This window comes from Pezoporus occidentalis, unplaced genomic scaffold (assembly GCF_034315485.1).
Source record: "Pezoporus occidentalis ecotype Australia unplaced genomic scaffold, CSIRO_AGI_Poc_V1 ctg118, whole genome shotgun sequence".
Lineage (NCBI taxonomy): Eukaryota > Metazoa > Chordata > Aves > Psittaciformes > Psittacidae > Pezoporus > Pezoporus occidentalis.
Genome location: NW_026912972.1, coordinates 1,417,275 through 1,442,594, shown reverse-complemented (window position 1 = coordinate 1,442,594; position 25,320 = coordinate 1,417,275). Strand labels below are relative to the sequence as shown.

Genomic DNA, 25,320 nt, shown 5'->3' with positions numbered 1-25,320 from the left:
TTTAAACAAACAAGTTATTTTAATAGCTCTACAACTTGAGCATTCAAATGAATATCATTCTATCCCAAGTAATATCAACTTCTAAAGATCAATGCAATAATGGGCTTTTATACAAGTTTTAGGCTTTGGGTCCCTAAACATTTTATATCTCAACAACAGATATCTTCATTTTTTCTGCTATTTGGTTTTTATTTGGTAGCAATGTCAGTCAATTCCAGTTCTTCACCTTTTGGAAGACAGGTTTATGTTAAGAACCATCCTCCGGATTTTCTCTTCATTCTTTATAATATTAGCTTTTACAGCACATATCTTGTCTTGCTGGTCTTTAATCAACTGGTCCAGTTCAGCCAGATCAGCTTTTAATGGTTCAACAGCGCTGTCTGTGATGCTGAAAGAGACACAAAGAGCATAATGTGAGTGAAAACGTGTTAACTCTAGTTACTTAAGCTTCCAAGAAAGCACATACAGTACCTGAAAGTCTGCAAAGGATTTAAGTTGTGCCCACACCTTCTGAAATAACTTTCAGAGTAAGAAGCACAAAGGCAAAACTAACAACCCAGAGAAGACTGTTCAAGAGAGATCACCTGCAACTGAACACTAAACAGCCATTTCTTAGCTAATCCAGCTCTTCTGCTAAGGCTCTTTGCCATTATTGCATCCCACTCTAGGCAGAGAAGCTGTGGCTGCCCCATCCCTGGCAGTGTTCAAGGCCAGGTTGGACGGGGCTTGGAGAAATCTGCTCTAGTGGAAGGTGTCCCTCTCTGTGGCAGAGGTTGGAACTGGATAAGCTTTAAGGTCCTTTCCAACCCAAATCACTCTGTGATTCTATGATTCTATATGAAAACCAACCCATCACTAGCTGCTGACAAGGGCAGGTAATTCCACACTAACAGGAAATGTAATAAATCCTATGCTAATAAACAAGGACACTGATACATTTTAAGTGAATGGGGCTCTTTGGCTTTACAACCAATGTGCCCACTTCTATAATGCTTTGCTCATCTTCCAAGAATGCTGAACAGGCAGAAAAATGACAGACCAAACTGGTCTGCTCTCATTCTGAACTACCCAGTCACTTTGAGCCCCAGATAAAGTCCACATCCCAAAATCATTTAGCTTTCCCCTTTTTTCCACCACATTAGCATAAACCACAAAAAGCACTGCTAGAAATTGCACTATTCTCCAATGGGATTTGTCAATTATCTTTCACAGGAACAAAGAAAAAGACAAGCATCCAAACTGCACTGTACATGGAAAGCATTGTCTTCTTCACATCTGATGCTCATTCTTTCCTGAAGGAGTGGACATGCCTTAGCACTCCACTGGTCTGATGAGGATCCATAGGACACATCACTAGGTGCGCTGCAAAGGTGAGTCAATGCCTCAGTTTCTCCAACTATAAAATAAAGCCAAACACTGTTCCCTTCCTCTTTGCAGCAGTGCTGCATTCAGAACCCAACCAGGGTTTTAAAGCCTGTCAAAGGTTTGGGACAGAAGGTGCTATGGAAGTGCAAGGAATTAACATCATTATACTTTATACGTGAAGGAAGGCCTTAGTTCCCACCCCAGGCAGTGGACTAAGCCAGCTGCTGTAAATTCCAACATTTAACACATTGCTACCTACCAAGATAGGACTTAGCTAAGAATGCCACCCATTCATGCATGAGTGAAGCACACTGATTCAGGGAACAGCAAATCTAGGATGCTTGTGAATCCAAGATCATCACTACCTAGTTCATGTTCAAGATCAGAGGACACACAGCTGGAGAGAATATTCTGGTTTCAAGGAGCATAAAGACACGTTGGTGAGACAAAGGCCAAAGAAACTGGTTTGAGGCTTGACCTCCTTGTTTCTATCATGCACATCCCCTTCACTCTCCTAGCTTTCCAGTGCTGTCCTTTCAACCTTGCACAGATGACAACTGTTATTAACACCACTGCAGAACACCCTGAATTCAATGGCACAGAGACAGCAGGTTGTGATTTAGGAATCCACTCTTAGTCCCATTCCAAATCTACTTTGCTCTTCCCTCACTGCTCCTTTATTTGTGAGAAGCAGCAAACAAATCAAGCCCTCTCCTATCACACATTTGCATCTCTGCTGCCATGTCCATCATGATAAATTGAGCTGAAAAGACCTGAACGCTTCAAGTCCAATCCACAGAAATGACTGATGACAAATCTGCTTTTAAAAATGAGTTAAACTCTTCCCAACCCCAGAAATCTGTCTCAAGAGATAAATGAACCTTTCCCTGCCCACACTCACCTCTGCTCCTTCTGTAGAGTTTCTGCGTGCTGCCTGTTCTCCTGCCGCCACATCTGCAACTCGTTCTTCATGGCATCCATATCTTCCTGGATGTAATCCATGATCCTGCCAAGCGTCAGAGCACTCCTGCACAGAGTCTGAATAGAGACCTGAAACTTCTCAATTTCTTTGGCTACCAAGTCTCTCTCTCTTTTCCTGGCTGCTTCTGACACAAAGGGCTTCTCCTAAAGGAAAGGATGAAGGAGAAAAGCATCAAAACTAAAGAAAACTAAGGAGAAACAGAAAAAGAGAGGAGCAGAAAGCATGAAATATCCAAGTCACCACTGCAGAGCACTGCTACAGAAGTATGCAAGAGCATCAGCAATAGAAAAACTGCTTTTCAGACCACAAGTGCATCGAAGTAAAATTAGTATTTGATCCCATTCAATGACCTCATTGATGTTCTCATTCTCAGCATGATCTTTCCCAAGGCAATGGGTGTAGGAGGGGAAACCTTCTTTGCATTCAGCCATGGTTTATCATAGAATCCCAGACTGGTTTGGGTTGGAAAGGACCTTAGGATCATATAGTTCCAACTCTCTGCCATGGGCAGGGACTCCTCACACTAGACCATATCACCCAAGGCTCTGTCTGACCTGTTACCACGTCACTCCAGATCATGTTTTAGCCTACTGCACCATCAGTGTTCATTGGACCTGGTTGCCACAGTGTTTTGCTGCTCCTTGGGAGCTACAGCTGATGCTGAAGGGCACAACCTCCTTCAAGTTTTCCAAGTCAGTCCCTTCAAGATGCTTCTCTTGCTCAACTTCTGTATCTGGATTTCCAGCTCCTAATGCTGGTCATAAGAATAGCACTTCATGCTGCACAGCTATAATAGATGGTGGTTATTCCATGCCTTGTGCTTCTGCTAACAGTGGTTGTAAAATCACTCAGGTTGCAGAAGTGGCCTCACCAAACTCCACTACTCAGAAATAATCTGGTCTTGTGCATGCTTTCCTCATGTGCAGCCAGCAGAGTCTCTGTGGTCAATCTCCTGAAGCTTCCAGCTTACTACACATTAAATACAGAGAAAGAGTCTCTTAAAGTGGCAAAGTCACGAAGAGCAAAAGAATGCCATAAAAAGAGCAAAGTGATGCCACATTACTAATACGCTGTAATAATCTGATTCCAGGAAAGCCCTCCCTGAAAGCAACAAATGCCTTTAAAGAACAGACTGCTGGATTTTGATCCCCCATCAAGAAAAAACAACCTAATTTTTCTTTCTTTCCAATAACCCTACGGGTCAAATTCCCAAACTGAGGGAGTTTTTAAGACACACAAAGCTTTAAGTTTATTTAAAATCATTTTAGTCATTTAATATATGCTGGAAAACTATAGAGGTCTTTCTCTACCACCCCACCCACAGGACCAACCAGTTCCTGAGCCCAGTTCCTAGTGGCTATATCCACACAGAGGTGGCAGTGTGCTTCTCCTCATGCTGGGACACCGAATCCACCACGCTGTCCCCTCCTGCCCTCCTACCCAATTGGCCTGTCTCCCTGTGTGAGCTGTGGGCTGTTTGTTCAGCTGTGTTTGGAGGCAACAGGGATTATCGCCAAACATATTTCAGCAGCCCTTGGCTCACTGATGAACTCATATATATTTTTTTTTTCTTATATATATATAAAGAAAAATACTTCTAAAGATTGGAAGGCTGAGATTTACTCCCATCTGATGCCTGTGTTTTACCACACACACAGTGCATGAAAACTGTGGCACTTGTGAGTATACTGCAACTTTATAATGTTAAAAGTTGTTTAATTAGGAACCAGGCTGAAGTGACAAATGCTGCTGAACTTGTGACCTTCACTTCCTAAGTCAATTCCTGAGTGCTGGCTAAACTGTTAAAAATAACACTCCTCTTAATTCCTTCTCATTCGATCCATACCTCTGTCACAGAAGCAGGTGTTTCATTATACTCCATGACATAAAACATGGTATTCAGATACTTTCTGGAGTCATCCATGTGTTTATCATCCTTTACAAGGCAAAGATGAAAGTGCTGTTTCAGGACCCATTTCATCCCTCGACAACAGATAAGCAGCCCTGTTCTGAGCACAGATACATAGAGTTGAGCGGATCTTCTCCCCAGGTCTCCTCTCTTGGCCAGTGGTGTTCACATCAGCATTGTCCAGCTTTCCTCCCTGTTGATTTTGCAGAGAAGAGGGGTTTTGCCCAGGTGCCCCTGAAGGCACAGATCACAGGGTCCTGCAACCAGCCATTTACCAGGTCTCAGCACACACCTCAGGTGGATGAGTTTGTCTCTGGAAATATTCTTTTGTCCCCCTGCCTTGCTGCAGCTAGTGAAGATGTATGAACAGATCCATAGAATCCCAGACTGGTTTGTGTTGGAAGGGACCTTAAAGCTCAACCAGCTCCAACCCCCTGCCACAGGCAGGGACACCTTCCACTAGAGCAGGTTGCTCCAAGCCCCTGTGTCCAACCTGGCCTTCAACACTGCCAGAGATGGGGCAGCCACAGCTTCTCTGGGCACCCTGTGCCAGCGCCTCAGCACCCTCGCAGGGAAGAACTTCTGCCTTATATCTAACCCAAACTTCCCCTGTTTCAGTTTAAACCCATCACCCCTTGTAATAAGGGTAATAATAAACCACCATGGAATATTTGCTATGAATAAGGAGGATGCCCTTGAAATATATTAGTAAATATTAAAAAATCATTTGTGTCCCTTTGTGTAGTTCAATTCTTCAAACCTGACATAAACAGGACAAAATATTATCCCATCCAAAGTCATTTTGAGTACTGAAACACTACCACTACAAATCCATTAAATACTATTCAGACTTAAACAGGTATATCATCGGCATCAGAGAATCATCATCATAACATGGTTTGGGTTGGAAAGGACATTAAGATCACCCCGTTCCAACCCCCTGCCATGGACAGGGACACCTCACACTAGACCATGTCACCCAAGGAAGCAAAGCCTTGTTAAAAACCCTTTCAAACACATACTATATGATAGCAAAGTAAGAACATGCAAGAAGTTTTTAGTGTATCTCTATCTTTCTAAAGAGGAAGTACTTAAATATCAAGCTCCCATGAGAAATTGCCTTGTACCTGGAGGGTATAGTAACTCAACTGCCATGTTGCTGTCCCTCACCATCAAGTCACTAACACTTGCACTCCCAAGATGCCAAGATCCTGAGCTCAGGAGAAAGAATTACCCCAGTGAAGCACTCAAGCACTGCCAGCTATTGATGGTTACAAGCACCTAACAGGGGAGGCAGGGGGCATACTATGTGCTTTCAGTTTCACACTTCCAGTGTCTACATGGGACACTCTTGCAAATCATTAAGACTTCATGGCAGATGGTTTATTACAACAGGCAACGTGGGTGGTAAGAGTCCTGAATGCCACCTTTGCTCCTTTTGCACAAACATGTAACAGGATATATTCAGTCTTAAGGAAAAAAAAGCCAGAATCAGAATTGTTCCAGCCTATTTAATGAGGCCATACACCTCACTGAACCCTCCTTTCACAAAAGCCCAAGAATCAATAAATTATCCCTATATAAAAGACTCCATCACTTCTGTAGGCCCAACACGCTTCCTTTCCTCTGTGTTTTTCATAAGGCACCAAGATAAATGTTTATTTTGGATTCCTGGGAAAAAGTCTGCCTTTCCCATTACCTCAATGTGAACAGAACACGACGTGGACTCAGAGGCAGGGACCTAAGCAAGGAAAAAGCAGGAATTTTCTTCTTCATCACTAAAGGGGAAATCATCAACAGGGCTCCAGAAACCACCAGCATTTACTTGGGTTGAATTCACCCTGCCTAAAGCAATTGGTGTAACTACTGCAGTGTGCACAGCTCCTAAACATGGATTATTCACAAGACAGACATCATAGAAACATGTATGACAGCATAGAAATATCATGTCTGATAGCTGGGCTTTTGAGGGCATCTGAAATGCCTGCCATCTACTAAGCTAAAAGAGTTATAAAAGATGATTTTTAATCCTCACTGTTTGAAAGCTATCTTTGTTTGAAGCAGTATTTGCTTACTTTGATAGAGCTCCTCCTTTGCTTCCATTTTGTAATTAACAGCGTTTCTATATGAATCACATTAGAACAACCATCCATGAACCACTTGCGAGTTTCTACAGCCCCTTTTAAGTATTCTGTTATATCCCACTATGAAAACAGACCCAAGTAATCACAGTTTTATGGAGCTGTACCATTTCCCCCCTACCTCCTTCTACAGGACAGCACAGAAACTTCATTTTGGACAAGTCATTTTGATCCGTTCAATGTAAAACCAACAAGGTGGGGTGGTTTTTATTGTAGAAACTATTTTTTGATCATAAAGGGTGTTTTCTTTGCCTGGTTTTTACAGAGTCTGCATTTTAAGCAGATTGTAACTATCCACCAGGGATCACCATAAGAAACTCTTTCACAGAAACACAGGGAAACCAGTAAATGTTAAATCATTGCAAATGAACAGGATGCTTTTCTGCTTATGCCAGGTACCGAGTTCAGTAACAGGCCAAGGAACTGGAGACACAATGTTCTTTACCATTACATTTACCAGAGTTCATCTGACCTGCTGCCGAGTTCGAAGGCACCAAAAGCAAATAAAAGGAGAGCTCCTTAAAGAGGGCTTGTTTTTCTTGGGTTTTTAGGGACAACATTCTCCCCAGTTCACATATGATACCTCCAAAAAGAGCTGGGCTTTTCACACGGACATAAACACCCCACCTCAGCCCCCAGAGCGAGTCTGCTTTACTTCACATGCAGTAAGTGTTGGGGAGCAGTCAGTTCATAAAACCTCATGTATTTGGTGGGGTTTTCAGCACACTAAGCAGACTCCTACAGGTCTGACCACACACATGCCAAGAGACAATAGTAGATAGCATTAATTCAGTACCAATGGGTGCCAGACCTGCCTGGCTTTCTGCTCACATTGCTTCTACTTCCATCAACCTCCTTTCTCTTGAAAAAGCAACTTCTTTCCCCTTCAGAAAGCAACAGATCTGTTCCTTGTGTTAAACAACAGCTTTCACACAAGTCACAATCACTGCTAAGCTCCTTGAAAAATATGACAGTCACCTGTAATGTATCCTACACCACACTGCTGCTGTATCCTCTCCAAGGAATGGAAATCACTGTCTGACTGCAGTTTATAGAACCTTTCAGTTCAACATACCCATCTGCTGTCTCATGATGTATTTATACTGTACACACAGGACAGAACCTTTTGGGTACAAAGGCCACAGCAAAGGAGCCACGACACCAGGAATATCCCAAGAGTGACAAAAATCCCATTCCTGTGTTCACAGCTTGCTTCCGGATCACAGGGGTTTAATGGGAGTTGGTGGACATTTTAAGTATTAAACAATAATGCCCCATCCCTGGCAATGTTCAAGGCCAGGCTGGACACAGGGGCTTGGAGCAAGCTGCTCTAGTGGAAGGTGTCCCTGCCCGTGGCAGGGACCTGGAACTGGATGAACTTTAAAGTCCCTTCCAACCCAAACCAGGCTGGGATACCATGGCACAGGAATACATCTGGTTAATATGACACGTTACTAACTGCATTGACTGGAGAGGACAATGTCGTGCAGCTGATGGATTCATGTAAAAATCAATGACCTGAAGAACTTAAACAAACAGAATCAGCAGTGATTGTATTTGTTCTAAGCTTAGAAGTACATACCTAATTTATCATATTTGTAATTAAAGTTAATATTATCCAGGTGCTAAGCTATTTAATATCACTTGTTCCTCACAGAAACCTCAAAGCTGCTGCTTTGCTGAAGCCCATGAACTGTATTTGGGAGTGCAAAGATGGGAATTCTGTGATCCCGCTTGCTTCAGCTATTTAATAACCTGCCTACATTTTCCACACATGAAATAAATGAAGTGGAATACAAAATGTAACATCTGTTTCATTCTCTGTTTAACATTAGAGGGCTAGATTCTAAACAAATACATTTAGGAAGTCTTTTTAGGAATTTGTGAGGCTCAACACAGCTAATCAAGGCACCAGAATCTTGTGTATTTCCAGAATGACCCCTTTGTTTGACCTGAAAATTGTGTATATTATTTTAAGTTCCTGCACATGCAAAACCCCGATGATGAAAGTCTCAGGCTTCTTGCCTTTGCGCTTCCTTTTGCTTTATTAAACCTTCTTAAAAAGCAAATGCATGCTGGGGAAATGCAGCCCATAAAAAGGCTGCAGAGGAATGCTTTTAACACAAAGAAATGCTCCTCAGCAGTGCTCCTCAACTGCACATCAGCAGTTCAATGTGTGAAACAGCCCCAAGAATCCACTGGTGTCCTACGTGGATTAAGTATTAATTCACCAATGTCACTTAATTTCTAGTTGATTAATAAGATGCCAGGTTAATTGTTATGAGTTTAGTTATTGTTATTAATCTACTTCATAAGAGTCATATACTAAGGGAAGGGTCAGGGTTGGAAAGGACCCTAAGATCATCTACCTCAGATTAATCTACTTGATTAATAATGATAGTAGATCCATTGATCACGGGTTTTGCTGAATATTGCACTTAAGAAAGTATTAGCTGGCAATTCCAGGATATCTTTTTTCCCCCTTCGTTTTCCCAAATGTCAGAAGAATGAGGCTTTGAAGCCTAATGAATGTAACTGGGAAAAGATGTCATTATTTTGTAGTTATTGAACAGTTGAACCAAATGAAGGAGGATGAACATTCTTCCTGACAGACACGAGGATCACCCATCATTTCATCAGACCCCATTTCCCAAAGCAAGCAGTTCTTTCAGCTTTACACTGGATTTCTGGTTACCTTACTCCAAACTACAGAAGTACACTCCTAGTTCCCTTTCCAGTGCATACGACGTGTTGGAATTCAGTTGCATACTGATGGCAAAGATATTTCTTCTGGAGAGTTTGATGGAAAACAAACTAAGTAGAAGAGCTGACAGGCTGGGGAGAAATGGTCAAATCCCAGACTGATTCTGCTTCCCAGCGGATTACAGAGTGAGACCTGGCACAAACCCTATGGCCATTTGAACACATCACACTGCACAGAGTTCATGGAACCATTCTTGCAGTCCCAACGCCATAACAGGACGTGGTTCCACTTGCCTGCATAGACCACTTGGCAGGAACAAATCACTTGAAACTCTTCCTTCTTTCTAATTACTTCTGCTGCCTTTATCCAGAGAGATTCCAGAGAACAATTCCTCCCAAAACTGTTGCTCTGTAGTACTGAAACAAAAAAACCCTTGTCACTGCCTTCCTTGTGATGTTAGGAATATCCCTCAAAGATGAGACATGCTCAAGGTGCTAGGATAACATGAGCGTGCCAGACCCCTGCCTGCTACCCTCTGCATATCTGCTCTGTGAAACATTCCCAGAGGCAATGCCATGTTGGAAATACAGAGCAGCCCTGAGGAGAAGGACTTGAGGGTGTTGGGTGAGGAGAAGCTCCCCATGACCTGGCTTCAGTGTGCGCTTGAGCCCAGTAACCCCGCCGTGTGCTGGGCTGCACCCCCAGAGCGTGAGCAGCAGCTCAGGAAGGGGATTCTCCTCCCTCTGCTGTGCTCTGGGGAGACGCTCCCCCCTGCAGTCCTGATCCAGCTCTTGGGGCAACAGCACAAGAGAGACGTGGAGCTGTTGGAGCGAGTCCATAGGAGGCCACGGGTATGCTGCGAGGGCTGGAGCAGCTCTACTCTGGAGCCAGGCTGAGAGAGCTGGGCTGGTTCAGCCTGGAGAAGAGAAGGCTCCTTAAGGGGAGACCTTAGAGCAGCTCCAGTGCCTAAAGGGGCTACAGAAAACCTGGAGAGGGGCTTTGGACAAGGGCCTGTAGGGACAGGACAAGGGGAATGGCTTTAACCTGCCACAGGGGAGACTGAGATGAGCTCTTAGGCAGAAGCTCTTCCCTGTGAGGGTGCTGAGGCACTGGCACAGGGTGCCCAGAGAAGCTGTGGCTGCCCCATCCCTGGCAGTGTTCAAGGCCAGGTTGAACAGGGCTTGGAGCAACCTGCTCTAGTGGAAGGTGTCCCTGCCCGTGGCAGGGGCTTGGAACTGGATGAGCTTTAAGGTCCCTTCCAACACAAACCAGGCTGTGGTTCTATGATTTTACTTTTACTGTCTCTCACATCACAGTGTTTGTCCTCTAAAATAAACTCCCAGGATTCAGTAAAGTCTCCAGCTCATCTTTCCTTGAACTACATCTGTCCTGTGCCAATCACCAATCCTGTGCACTTTTAATCATTTTTAGCTTTGATTTTCCCCTCTGTTTTGAGGAAAACTATACTTCTCTCTGGATCTCAACAACTTTAACAACATCATTTGAAAGCAGTAGCAACAAAGAAACCTCCTGCAGTAGCAGCCAGCTGCTTGGATGTGAGATCAGATGATATTCCAGGAGCTCAGCACTGTATGCAAGTCCTCATGTGATGGACTAGGAAGTCAGCACGTTTATTTTCCACCATTAGCTCAGCTAACACAGACCAGGGCTTCAAAAGATGCAACAAAAGACAAACAAGGACTGAATGAATGCTTTACAGACTGAACACAGGCAATGGGCCTGAATGGTTATTGTAGGAGGCCACAATTGTCCATATGCATTTAAAACCAGACAATCTAAGGGGTTAAAAGGGAATTGTTTGAGTTATTCAGAATATAACCCAGAAAATGCAGCGCAAACAACACAGGAAGCTTCCTGAGGATGAAATCCATGTGATTTGATTTTGTAACCCACTCCTGTTGTCCCTTTTCATGTCCAGCTGACAGGCCACAACAGCAAACGGCACAGCCTACACCACGATTATGCACTGGCAGAAGACGTAAGTAGATTAACTCCTACCCCTGTCCCCAAACTTAGCCCGGGGACTGATGATTCAACAGCATCACCTAGTGATAAAAGCAGGAACAACTTGTTCTTGCGAGTGCCAGCTCAACATCATGAACTTCAGAGCTACTGCACAAATAGCAGCATCAACTTTGAGACCTTCCCTTCTTCGATGAGTTATAGAAAGAACTTGTTCAGGCAGGCAAAGTGTCACATTAGACATACTCATTAGAAATAGGCAATGGTGTTTCATGATCAGTACAAAGACACTACAAGCTGCACATCTGCAATAAATGGATTGGATTGAGAGTCACAAAGTTGGATAAAGCTGTAACTATCCCTAATGGATTGATTATAAGCAGGAAATTAAAGGTGTTTTCCTATTTTAAGGAGGATTGCTTTTCTTCATCAACTTCAGCCCCTGCAATACATGAAAGGAACTGTCTTCCAGGCAAGCAGACTTGGATCTCAGTCACAAACTTTAGAGAGGAAGATAACCCACACAGTCTGATCTGCCATCCCAACTTAGAATCATAGGATCAATTAGGCTGGAAAAGACTTTTAAGCTCATCCAGTCCAACCGTTGCCCAGCACTGCCAAGGCCATCACTAACCCATGGCACTGAGGGCCTCGTCTACATGGTGTGTGAACACTTGCAGGGACGGTGACTCCAGCCCTGCCCTGGGCAGCCTGTTCCAATGCCTGAGCACCCTGTGGGGAAGGAATTGTTCCTCAGCTCCATCTAAACCTCCCCTGGTGCAGCTTGAGGCCATTTCCTCTTGTCCCATCCCTTGTTCCTTGGCAGCAGAGCCCAGCCCCTCCTGGCTCCATCCTCCTGTCAGGCAGTTGTAGGGAGCGATAAGATCCCCCCCTGAGCCTTCTCTTCTCCAGACTGAACCCCCCAGGTCCCTCAGCTGCTCCCCATCACACTTGTGCTCCAGGCCCTGCACCAGCTCCGTTGCCCTTCTCTGGCCCCACTCCAGCACCTCTGTCTCTCTTGTAGTGAGGGGCCCAGAGCTGAACACAGGATTCAAGGTGTGGCCTCACCAGTGCCCAGCGCAGAGCAACAATCACTGCCCTGGCCCTGCTGCCACACTGGTGCTGATACAGATTCTTCAGCTTGGTGGGGAAGAAATGAAAAGGCTGGTCTGTATGGAAGCATACCCCATTACCGCTGGCCAGGAAAGCAAACAGGAGTATCTCCATTTCAGAGAATTGTTGATTTTACCCTCCCAAAATTCCAATCCTAAAAGTTAACACTTGTGTCACGTTCGCTGCAGACTGTAGAGGTGATCAGAAAGTCATGGAAGTACTATGTAAGACCAGGTTTTCAACACAGTCTGCTGTCTACCATGGTTTTAGTCCTCAGGGACAGTTTCTTGCTGCTCTACACTTTGCTCATCACCTATTAGAATATCATTACTCAATGCCAAACTACTACAGTTCAGAAAGCCAGAAGAGGCAGTCAAGTTGTCATGGCTATTTGAAAGGGCTTGATGCTCTGTGAAAAGCTGGTATCTTGAGGTCTGAGCCTCCAAAACCAGCATGCCAAACTACAGATCATTCCTGAAACAAACACAGGTAGGAAAAATCTACAATACTGAATTAACATTAACAAAATGAGCTGATGTGATTGGAATTGAACGTTTAAGAGTTCATGAAAAGCACTCACCTTTCCAACACACTATGTACCTGTCTCATTTTAGAGCAGAACTCTGCAGTGCATTCCTCAGTGCCTCCTCACTAGCACATCAAACTAGTTTAGTGATAGAGAAACTTTTCAAAGGGCCAATGGATCAGAGAACTCCATCTCAATGCTTGGCCTTCAGCTGCTTCTTGTAACATGAGTTTTACAGGGTTGAAAAACCAAGAGCTCTCCACTTGGAACAGGAAGACATTTAAATGAGGCAGCTCAACCTTTTGCTTTTGGTTTGTGATCACTGGTAGACCCTTTCTAAGTGATCAAAACAACAAGAATAACCAACAAAACCATAAACTCCCTTCCCTTTTCCAGCTACTGACTGTGGAACAACTCACATCAAATCACTTCATATAGTAATCTATCATAAGATTATCATATCACTATCATAATCAAACCACATTCATAGACCTGAATGCTGGGGTATAGTAGGGCAACATTTGGTGAAATAATACTACTTTATATGGTTAATTGCACCAGAGATGCCTTTTATTAAAAACACCTCAATGATAGTGATTGCTGAGCTATAGGATACTGCCTAGAGGACAAGTAAGATTGAAACAGTAATATTGCAGCTGCACAAATGCACAGTGTGTCCTACTCCATCTAGGCTGAAATGAGCAGATTTTGTTGTAGGAAACAAAAAAATAGCCTAAATTCTCCCTCGAGAAACTGTCCTGAGATCCTGGAATAAAAACCAAACCTCCAACCTGCAGAAATTAAAGGTGAGAAAGAGAGAGCACTACATAGAGGGGGTGACATCTGACAGACTGATGGAGAACTAAAAGCATCAAGGAGGAAAGCTTGATCATAAATGGGAAAAAAACACATCTGAGGCAGAGAAAAAGGTCACAATCACAGTATTTAATATTGACAATTCTATAAAGGCCATTACCATCTTACCCTCTCTGTCGTCTTTGAGGATATCTGTGATGCTTCATAATCCTTCTTTGTTTCCAGGAGTCTTTTTACAAGCCCACCTGTGGAAAAAACAGTACATTTCTCAGCACTGGTTGGCACTAAAGTGTTGTTTGAAACATTCAGACAATCAAATAGAACCCAATTGCTTAAATCTTTTTGTTAATGTTAATTTCCAGCAACAAGAACAGCATTCCATGACGTATTTTAATTCCTGAGCTCCAAGGTATTTCTCGATCGGTCTATTTTCTCCAATGTCCTCTAAATTGAACTGTATCATCAGTATCATTTACTGAATAACTCTTGGTCCAGAACCAACTCCTTGAGCTGTATGAACACGAAGGCTTTTCCTCTGCACCCCCTTTTTGGAGGAATTCAAGAACCGCAAAATAAAAGTTTATAGGTATTCCTTTGCAAGGAGATTTTGGATGCAAATAAGTGTATTTGCCTCAATTACATCCAGTGTAACCATAATAGAAGCCCCTGAATCAGAGATCTGAAGTCCCAAGTAAGCATAAACGTTAAGAAGTCTTCTAAAAGCTTTTCGACAGCTTGCCTTGAGCAGCCAATGCCATCTCCTTACAGCTGACAAGCTGTACCTGACACTGTAAGAAACATTCATTTCTGAGTTTGATGCAGAATGTTTAATCCTGCTGACATGAGAGTTGTATAGAAACTCTGTGCTGAACATCACTTGTAAATCCAGCTGCACAAGGAAACAAGACTGGGTTTGATTTGACTGAATTTCTGGGTTTTTTCTTGCAAGCTCCTACCGTCAGGAGGTATTTTGCTGCTTTATTCAGCATTCTAAGTGTTCAGCGTTTGTTTGAAACTCATGGGTTTATTATACATATCTATATATAAATATGTAAAAGCAAACATACCATGCTTTTGATCCTCAACCAGCTCCACTTCTGGCTCCTACACATGCAGGAAGACAGCTTTAGTTGGACAAAGTTGGCATTGGTCTAATACACAACTCTACCAGAATATTCAGCTAGAAGCTACTTAAACAAGTAAGTTACAAAAAAGGATGGAAAAAGGTTCTATAACGTGTAACATGAACAGACCATTTCCATATGTGGCACTTCGGGCAGTGGCAGTGCTGCCTCCACCACAAACTGGTCATCATCATCATCAGAAATCTGCTGGTCTATGATGACGTTTGAGACTGTTTTACCACTACCACTCCTGTAGGAGACACAATGAAAATGAAAACCTATTAAAACCTGCCCCAAAAGCCTAGTAAGATCTATCCAGAATAGAAGAGACAGCAGTACCCTCCTTTCTTCCCATAAAATAAAGCAGCACTGCCCAAGGTAGCCATCCTCCACTCATGGAAGGAAATATATTTTCCTTCTAAACACACTACTTCAGTGACTTATCAGAGATCAAGTAAGCCATTTTGACCACAGTTGCAAGTGGCAGTTTCAGCCTTTTTTGAAGATAAATATTCATTGCATATTTTACAGATCTTCTCCAGCGGCAGAGTAGGTGAACATTCCAAGGTTGTCTGTTTCTGGGCTTCCAAAGGCAAAACAGTTATGGTTTTGAACTTCCAAATGTGACAAATAACCGTAACTTGTAGATAATGCATTGGATTTGCAGAACAATCAAACAAATAAAGTGGACTTGAATTTTCCAGTCTGAAACAATGATCAGAGATGATCTTGGTCTAGTGGAAGGTGGCCCTGCCCACAGCAGGGGCTTGGAACTCAATAAGCTTTAAGGTTCCTTGCACCCCAAACCGCTCGAGGATTCTATGACCCATCCTAAAGCTGTTCATCAGCAGGTGAGACATAGAAGATCTGAGAAAACCGTGGCACAAGAGCTAAAAACATCTGTACCCACATTCCCTATTCCTTACCTTTCTGGAGGTAAGAGCTCAGCGCTTTCTGGACGTTTCACTCTGGGTGGTGCTGGTCTTGCACTGCCAGGACGGGGAATTCGCCTGAAATAGCAAAGAGGCTGTTTCATTTATAGTATAAAAGGAAGCCTGGTATGTCCATCCAAAGAAACAGATACATAAGAGCTGAGTAAACTACCCAATGCATAAACCCACTGAAAACATCTCTAATATACAACCCAATAGCACAACATTTGCTATCCTATTAGAGTCTAGGAAAATCTAGAAAATGTGTCTAAAACAAAACCCCCTATGATTTGTGTAAGACCAAGGCTCAGAAAGGACCTTAAAGCTCATCCAGTTCCAACCCCTGCCATGGGCAGGGACACCTTCCACTAGAGCAGGTTGCTCCAAGCCCCTGTGTCCAACCTGGCCTTCAACACTGCCAGGGATAGGGCAGCCACAGCTTCTGTGGGCATCCTGTGCCAGTGCCTCAGCACCCTCACAGGGAAGAGCTTCTGCCTAAGAGCTCATCTCAGTCTGCCCTCTGGCACCTTAAGGCCATTCCCCTTGTCCTGTCCCTACAGGCCCTTGTCCAAAGCCCCTCTCCAGGTTTCTTGAAGACCCTGATATAATTAAAAAAGCCTTTGCTGAGCAAAGGAAAAGTAAATTAGGATTTAAAAGGCAAGTTCACCTTATCCATAACACTGTACTTATGAAACACAGGTATGTAATGCTGTATTCTTCTCATTAGACTCTCCACACATCTTTCATATTTTAATAAGCACATCGAGGCAATTCATGAATTGTTTCAGATTTATTTTCTAAATCCATAATGTTAAAGTTTTCCTTATAGAAGGAAATGAAAGTGAATAAAGGGAAACCATACATGGGATAACACTTATTATTTTGTACCACTTGTAGAAACATCCTCCTCCAAGTTTCCTTGCTGCTTCCAACTGGACTGACTGACTGTGCCTCCAGGCACATCAGACTTTGATTCAAGGATAGAAACATACCTTTGGATGGGCTGAGGTGGAAGGTCAAGAGGTACTTCACTATTTTCTGCAGGCTTCTCAGGAGCCACATCCTCCACTTCTTCTATTAAACAAAACAAACATAAAACGTTGGCTTAGGCAAATCTAACTTGTCTCACGACAGCAGTTTGAATCCTATCAGCACTACACTTGACCATGTGCTCATGAAATCCAGCACAGAAAAGGCCTCTACGCTTATATAAAGTTCTGTATCTTGTGAACTTCCAGGTTTTCCACATCTTGGAGTGCACGCAATTCAAAAGGGACACTGAAAAAAACTCTCCATTTTAAAATGCCTTGTTTCTTTATTTCTTTCTTAATACTGTGAAATTCCCTCGTCTGTGGAAGTGGCATCGTCTCAATTCTTCCACAGTTTCATGGTAACATTGACCCTGATTTGAGCAGGGGGTTGGACTGGCTGACATCCATCTGGCCATCCCGTTCAACACCAAGAGTTCTATGCTGATTCTCTTGGTCAAATAAATTTATATTGTTTTCAAAGAAACAGCTATCATAAAGAAAGGAGGCCATGAAGATGATCAGGGGCTGGAGAAGCTCCTGTATGGAGACAGGCTGAGAACATTGGGGCTGCTTAGCCTGGAGAAGAGAAGCTGCGTGGAGACCTCACAGCAGCTTCCAGTGTCTGAAGGGGGCTACAAGGATGCTGGAGAGGGGCTCTTCATCAGGGACTGTAGCGATAGGACAAGGGGTGATGGGATCAAAATGAAACAGGGGAAGTTCAGGTTAGATCTAAGGAAGAAGTTTTTTTCCCTGTGAGGGTGCTGAGGCGCTGGCACAGGGTGCCCAGAGAAGCTGTGGCTGCCCCATCCCTGGCAGTGTTCAAGGCCAAGTTGGACACAGGGGCTTGGAGCAACCTGCTCTAGTGGAAGGTGTCCCTGCCCATGGCAGGGGGTTGGAACTGGATGAGCTTTAAGGTCCCTTCAGGGAGCTTAAGGTCCCCAAACCAGTCTGAGACTCTATGATTCTATAGTCAGCTGATTACTTGCTCTCACGACATCCCAACATACATCACACTAACATAACAGCTACTCAGGCGACAGAAGATCAACAGCTGCAAGGAGTCCTGCAAGCCTCATGCAGGTATACACTTTCATAGTGACCTGAAATCCAGCTGTTCCTCCCTTCTTGCTATACTGAGTGTATCTATGTCTAAAGAAAGTGGAACATAAATAACTTCAGGGGTTATGAGCAAAGAGCTGAGGCAGGCCAAAGCACTCTTCTGCCAGAAAGCTTTAAACATTCACTTCTTATTTAAGAGGCTGCCATGAATCCAGTGAGGATTCCTAATGGAGGATACCAAGGGAGAATAACTGGTGTGCTGACACATCCTCATTTGTGAGGAGAAAAAAAGCCCCAACAAAGCAAAAAACCATCATGGAAAGGTTCAGAGCCTCAGTGCTCAAAATGATCATTTAAGATCATCAAGTCCATTAAGGGGCAGTTCATCACTGCCTTCTGATTACTCCACTGTCTTCTGATTACTCCAAATAGCACCCAACTTTTACCTATCTGCAATGACTGTCAGACTTATTTCCCATTCCATCTTGTGAAAGGTATGAAATGTGAGTGACAGTTTCACCTCTAGAAGAACTTACAGGAAATAAAGTTTCATCAATGCACTACTGTGTTACACTGTCTGACTGAATAAAGCTGAAAACAAAGATCAGTCAATACTTGGTTCTTATGCCACCTGAGAAGCCAATCCAAATCAATACTGAACCTGTGGATATTCCTCATTCAAATTATAAAGAGAGGAATATAAAGTTATATTCCATAACAGATACATTCCATTAGACAAGACAGGTCCAAAGGATTAAAAGGAAGAATGGAAGTTCTCCCACTTGTGCAAGGTCACACAAATGTCTTGGCCAAGGTCTGACACAGCTCTGAGGCTCTGAAAGCCACAGGTGGACTGGGAAACAGCCTCTGACCTTCCACATCCATGGCATCAACTCCCCCAGTGAAGTCAAGCATCTGGACCTGAAGAACACAAGAATGCAGCTTTTTTGCTTAAATCTCAGTTCTTCCTCCTACATTTTGCTTCTATGGCTCCATGTACTCTGCAGCTAGATACAAATACCTCATTAGCAACATATGTCTTGGGAGCTATATAGAACTTGGAAAAAAAATGGAGAAATAAGAATGCAGAGACAGAATTTTCCCCTTAAGTCCTGTCAAATGCAAACACTAAGTGCAGCTCCCAAATACTTGTACAAAAAGGCAACATGCAGTGAGTCAGTTCTTACACAGAACAAGTCACCAAGGGCTTCACATGCAGCAGCCATGCACTGCCCTTGGGGTACTGCAAGCACTGAGCTCTGAAAAGGTGCAGAAGAGTAAGGAAAGAGAAACTAAAAGTAACTGTTTTATCAGGGAAAGTACAATTTTCAAGGAGGAATTCATCACAAGATGTGATTAAAACACAAGGGAGCAGTTGAATTAAGCATAAATCGCTCTCCTTAACTCATTTAGCTGCATGGATTCAAGTTCAATCCCAAGCACTCCAGTTAGACTGTCCAAGGCAGTCAAGTTTTTAGTCTCCTACCTTTCTCTTCAAGTCCTGGTTCAGCTTGCTCTTGCAGTTTAGCAACACTGTCCTCTGAAATCCTATCTGCCACGCCCTTCATTTCCACAGCTTCTGGAACAAAACAGTTTATAGCCAAATGAAACCAAAGATACAATTAGAAGGTGAAAAGACAAAGCCATGCTAAATTCCCGGTGCTATTTCTTTAAGGGCTATCCTGCTTTAATAAACCATCTTGAGTGTAATAAATAACATACCAAGTTCACAAAGCCTTTTTACATGACTGCTGGTTGAACTCCTCATGCTCCTGCAAACTAATGGCAACTTCTTCAATTCAGAAACTGTTCACACATACTATTCATTAGCCTGAGAGCTGCTGAAAGAATACAATATTTACCTAATAAACTAATGACTAATGAATTAATTGCTAAAACACACCCTGTTGTTTGTATACTGTTTGGAATGCACACTGTACTTGGGTTTGTTTCAAAGACTTTAAACACTTCTCAGACTAAAGCCATTAAGAAACTTCAAGCAAGAAAAGCTGATTTCTCATAGCTGAACTCCACACCTTGCTGGTAATGCCATAGAAGGGCCTTGTCCACAAACACAGTCCTCTTCTGTTGCTACCTAAAAGTGGCTTATTCTTGCAAAAAGACATAAGATCATTTAATCTACCAATGATCTTCAGTTCATTCCCCCAGTTACATTTGTACATCATTCCTGAAAATACACCTGTGCATTGATTACACATGGTCAAATTAAACTACTCATACAGTTTGCAAGGTCTGTATAATATGGGCAGAATATTTAGCTTTAGGCTTATCATGAACAATACACACACACACACACAACCTCCCTTCACTTGGAGTAATACATTCAGTGCCTAATGCTCAGTGGAAACATCCCACACTAGCAAAACCAGCCACGAAATTACTGCATGCAGCATAAAGCTGAAGCTTTCAGTGCATACAGCTGAATAGCAGAGGATCTGCTCCTCCACCCATGCCATGGGAAATAGCCACAACGATACACAGTCCATTGCAGCAAAAATGCTGAGTTCTACTACTGCAGGAGATGAGCACACAGCAGAGGGAGAACAACCAGCACTTTCATTTACCTGTGCAGACTAAGGCCAGGAGAAGTTGCCATTTAATCAAACTGAAACTAGCATTTAAACATTCAGCATCATCCTGCACAGGTTACCCAGGAGAGCTTAGCAGAAAACCCAAAGAGAAGCTCTGCCCAGAGAAGCCGTGGCTGCCCCATCCCTGGCAGTGTTCAAAGCGAGGTTGGACACAGTTGGAACAGGATCAGCTTTAAGGTCCCTCCCAACCCAAACCACTCTGGGATTCTGTGATTTCCATTGAGAAAGTAATTCAGTGTCTTAAAGGAAACCTGTTCAGATCTCAGTTAAGAGCACAAGTTTTGCTGCAAGGCACATTGCAACTATAAAAAGCAGCCACTGCCTGAGTAGTAATAAATGTAATATTAACTATAAACCAAACCAACACACATTTGCTCCAATACCATGAGGAATTTATTCATAACAGAGGTGAGCAAATGCTGGTGTGACTTAGTTTAGTTACCAGGACAGCAAATATACCTGCTTTTGCTTAATTAATCCTCCATTCACCATTTCAGTTTGGTTTATTACAATTGTTATTTAGTGATGACACGAAACCTTTGGCTTCTCCTGCTGTGCATTTGTTTATCTCTGTTAACAGTGGACAATACAGCACTGCTTATCACCACTAACTACAGAGACCAGTGGGCAACAGGCATCAGCACAGCTCCAGGTTTTTACTCTCCTCTGGATTACTTACTATGTAAGTAAATAATGCAAGAAAGCATCTATGAGCACTACTCACCTACTGCAGCTATGTTGCATTAGAACCAAACAACTGATGCCCCAAAGTATTCATCACTTCAGTAAAGTGAAATTTGAGTGCACTGACTTGCTGCTTCATCAAAAAAGAATGCTTTTATAACATTTACCTTAAAGCCAAAACACAGCATTAACCATTGACCATATTACATTGATCCTAAAAGCTGGATCCTGATTTGAAAGAAGGGACAAACCTATACAGACATGTCTAGTTCAGGCTATCAAAAAAAATATTCAAACCCTGGGAAATAAGTTATAGGATCAGCAAGGATCACTAAGCAGTAAAATCAGACTATATTTAATAGAATCCAGATGGAATTTTTCAGCTGGAATATTATTAAAACCTCACAGCACACAAGTACATGAGATGCAATGTAAAATCTTCAATGTTCAAGCACCAACTTGAATTAAGCTTCTATGTCAACAGCCATCCATATCCAAAATGCCAGCCCTTTGCCAAGGTATTTTAGGTGCCTAAACGTCTATTCCATTTCCCACCTCTTTTAGTATTTTGTCTCAGACACATGGAAATCTGCTAAAACAGAAACCCAAAGAAAATGTGGGTGCTTGGTAAGAAACGTGGCAACACACGATCTCTATACGTACATTAATATACATACATCTCTATACGTACATAAATAACATTGACATTGCCCGATTTAAGTGTATGAAGATCTTCATGCTTCATTAGTCTAAACAGTATCAGGCTTTAGACAGAATGAGACATCAATTCACAGGTGTTATTGTATCTTCTGAACAGCGATGTTAAACTGATACATAGAATCATATCTCAGCCTGGTTTATGCTGGAAGGAACCTTAAAGCCTCGATGGGCAGGGACACCTTCTACTAGAGCAGGTTGCTCCAGGCCCCTGTGTCCAACCTGGCCTTCAACACTGCCAGGGATGGGGCAGCCACAGCTTCTCTGGGCAGCCTGTGCAGCGCCTCAGCACCCTCACAGGGAACAGCTTCTGCCTAAGAGCTCATCTCAGTCTCCCCTCTGGCAGGTTAAAACCATTCCCCTTGTCCTGTCCCTACAGGCCCTTGTCCAAAGCCCCTCTCCAGGTTTCCTGTAGCCCCTTTAGGCACTGGAGCTGCTCTAAGGTCTCCCCTTAAGGAGCCTTCTCTTCTCCAGGCTGAACCAGCCCAGCTCTCTCAGCCTGGCTCCAGAGCAGAGCTGCCCCAGCCCTTGTAAGTGATAAAGCTACAAATTCAGGGCTCATGGCTGTATGATTCATCCCTATAGGAAAGCATATTTTGCCTCACAAACCTCTTTCACCTTATTAAAATACCTTTAAAACATACCTTAAGTCTTACTGAAACAAAAATATTGCGCTGAACGCTGCTCTGCTCTATACATTGAACAAAACTTTCCACATGACTTTATGTAAAGGTAACTTACAATAATTGTATTAACTTGGGACATACTGTCCACTAATCCCCAGTGATAGGAAAACCAAAACAAGCCCAAGTTTTGCAAGGCAAATTTGTCTAAATTTGCTAGATTCTTAAGCAAAGAAAGAGTTCTTGTGAAAATAAAAGACCAACTGAAAAAGGGCGCTTTGAGACAACACAAGGAATATCAACAGCAGGCTGAATTTATATCTGCAATCGTGCATGAGGAATGCGAGCAAAGGGAACCCAGCACCACTCTCTATCAAACCCATGCAGAAAAAGTTGCCTGTTGGCTTCATAAATGCAGAATGGGAGTATAAAACAAGAACTGAAAATAAAAAACATGGATAGTTGAGTATTTCTGCTATTCCTATTCAATAAACCTCCAGCATATTTAATAGAGATAATATCCTCCCTCTAGTTACCTTCTCCTCTGGGTCTGGCGTGTTGCCTTGCTCCTTTTGTTGAAGGCTGCCTTGAGATTCCTGAAGAATTTTCATTCTTTAAAAAATAAAAGCCCACAAATTTATATAATTATCCATAAAGAGATCTTTTTTTAACATAAATCCACTTACATGTGTTGCTTTTTTATCTATATGTATCATACATAGAAACTACTCATGAAACTGACCTATATAAGATTACTTCCAGTCTATTTTCCTCAGTCTGCAGGTGTTTTCCTGGATACATGCTATTTCCTTTTACATAAACCAATATGATTAGATTTCGTTATTGTAAAGACAATTCCCAAATGTAATACTAAGAGTATCCAAGGCAGAGCAATCTTGTGAAATCTGTAGAGCATCTGTGACACCATTGCTCGTCTCGGGATAGAATGCTTAGCTACCAGTGAGCTACAAAACAAGTAAGATGCTTACAGTCACTTGTATGATTCAGCTACATCAGATACACAGCTCCTCTTTGAGAAATTCCATTTCAGAATAGAAGAAAAGACTAAAAACCTGTGCCATGAGACCTGCATAGTCCTCTACTCAAGTGGTAACTTCCCTGGACAAGAGAAGAAATGGGGCTTGCAGGAAAGCCCAGCAGAGAAGCAGTAGATGATCTGAAAGTGTAACCAGTGCAGCAAGAAGGAGAAGAGTTCCAAAGTGGAAAACATCAAACTGGATCAACATTCAGGCCACTTCTGAGGCCTCTGACCTTACTCGAAAATGATTCAGAGGCCAGGAAATGAAAGCAAGCAAGCACACACAAGGATTATTCTGTTTTCTTTGCATAGCAGGAAGGTTAAACCAGATGGATCTTTAAGGTCCATTCCAACCTGAACCATTCTATGATTTCTATGCCTGAAATGAAGAACACCTGACTGACAATACTTTCTGCATGTTACACATGTCAATAGTCAGGCAGCCATGGAAAGGAGCAAGTTAAATCAGCAAGTCCACTTGCCTGGAGGGTGAAAAAAAAGATGTGCTTAAGTCACTGCCTCTAGTGAGATGAGATCAAAACCAGTTCCAAGAGACAAGGCCACCTGGACTGCAATGCCCTTTGTGTGCAAAGGAAGAACTGAGCCCATGCAGAGGTAGCACCAGAGGCTAAAGGTAGCTACAGCGCTTGCCCTACAAAAAGGCTCAAAACATCATCACAGCAAATGCAGGCAGAGGGGCAGGTCCATTACTACAGGCAGGCTGTGATGCAGATTTACTACTCACCCTACCTGAAACACAGCTGGGGCCCAAATGCCTGCAGGGAAGGTGTAAGGTGTAAAGGAGGACTCCTGCCAGCCCAACAAAAGTCCTGGATACGAGATCAGGCTAGGAAGGAGTCCACCTCCTTACACCAATCCTGGCTAGCAGAAGGGGCAGACTTCTGTTTATGTGTGCTGCATATACTAACAAACCAGTAACTTTCAGCAAGCCATTCATGCTTCTAATAACTTCCATAGAATCCCAGCCTGGTTTGTGTTGGAAGGGACCTTAAAGCTCACCCAGTTCCAAGCCCCTGCCACAGGCAGGGACACCTTCCACTAGAGCAGGTTGCTCCAAGCCCCTGTGTCCAACCTGACCTTGAGCACTGCCAGGGATAGGGCAGCCACAGCTTCTGTGGGCATCCTGTGCCAGCGCCTCAGCACCCTCACAGGGAAGAGCTTCTGCCTAAGAGCTCATCTCAGTCTCCCCTGTTCTGGCAGGTTAAAGCCATTCCCTTTGTCCTGTCCCTTCAGGCCCTTGTCCAAAGCCCCTCTCCAGGTTTCCTGTAGCCCCTTTAGGCACTGGAGCTGCTCTAAGGTCTCCCCTTAAGGAGCCTTCTCTTCTCCAGGCTGAACCAGCCTTTCCTGTCCTTTTGCCTAACTCCCTGATTTCATTAGCAACATTCATTGCTACAGTGGAAGCAAACACCTCTGTACACAACAAAGTACAAGGATTTATAAAATGCCATCATTCTGTTTCTGCACTTTCTATCCCCAGAACACACCCTGCACCCTATTCAAAATCCCATGAGGTTTAGCACCTCATGGGATTTCCTCCTTATCTGCTTTTTGTAGTTTGTGTGATAGTCCAAGCAGTTTGCATTCAAGATTTATTTCCAGCCCTGCTGATAATGTCCGTAGCAGAAATGAGAACTGCAAATTCTTCCATTTCTACATAAATGATCAAGGCCAGGCTGGACAGGGCTTGGAGCAACCTGCTCTAATGGAAGGTGCCCCTGCCTCGTGTTAGGGGGCTGGAGCTGGATGAGCTTTAAGGTCCTTTCCAACCAAAGCCATTCTATGGTTCTATGTTCCACTTCTGTAAAAGAGAAATGATAAATTACATTTGTCTTCCATACTATCTTGCATATAGGATAATGGGAAATGTGGAGAAGGAGAACTCTTTGGAGGTGCTTTATAGACAAGTGAGCAGCCTATGCAAGAGTCAGCTTCAACAGTT

General features: G+C 43.2%; 2 protein-coding genes across 2 annotated transcripts in view; both read right to left on the bottom strand.

The window, feature by feature from the left end:
* TRAF3IP1 (TRAF3 interacting protein 1) lies at positions 1–18,600 on the bottom strand. Its single transcript, XM_062603479.1, has 8 exons — positions 18,558–18,600; positions 16,588–16,699; positions 15,590–15,673; positions 14,793–14,913; positions 14,607–14,643; positions 13,708–13,784; positions 2,267–2,490; positions 1–388 (listed from the first exon to the last, which is right to left on the bottom strand). The coding sequence occupies exons 1-8, from the start codon at positions 18,598–18,600 to the stop codon at positions 223–225; spliced, it is 864 nt and encodes a 287-aa protein (XP_062459463.1). The 3' UTR covers positions 1–222.
* The window catches only part of USP40 (ubiquitin specific peptidase 40), a 57,417-nt gene continuing 50,465 nt past the window's right edge, over positions 18,369–25,320 (bottom strand). Inside the window, exons 33-35 of the mRNA XM_062642517.1 lie at positions 22,858–22,933; positions 19,172–19,264; positions 18,369–18,606 (exon numbers count right to left, since the gene is read on the bottom strand). Of these exons, the coding sequence (XP_062498501.1) occupies positions 19,250–19,264; positions 22,858–22,933 (91 nt within the window). The 3' untranslated portion in view covers positions 18,369–18,606; positions 19,172–19,249. The remainder of the gene's footprint in view (positions 18,607–19,171; positions 19,265–22,857; positions 22,934–25,320) is intronic.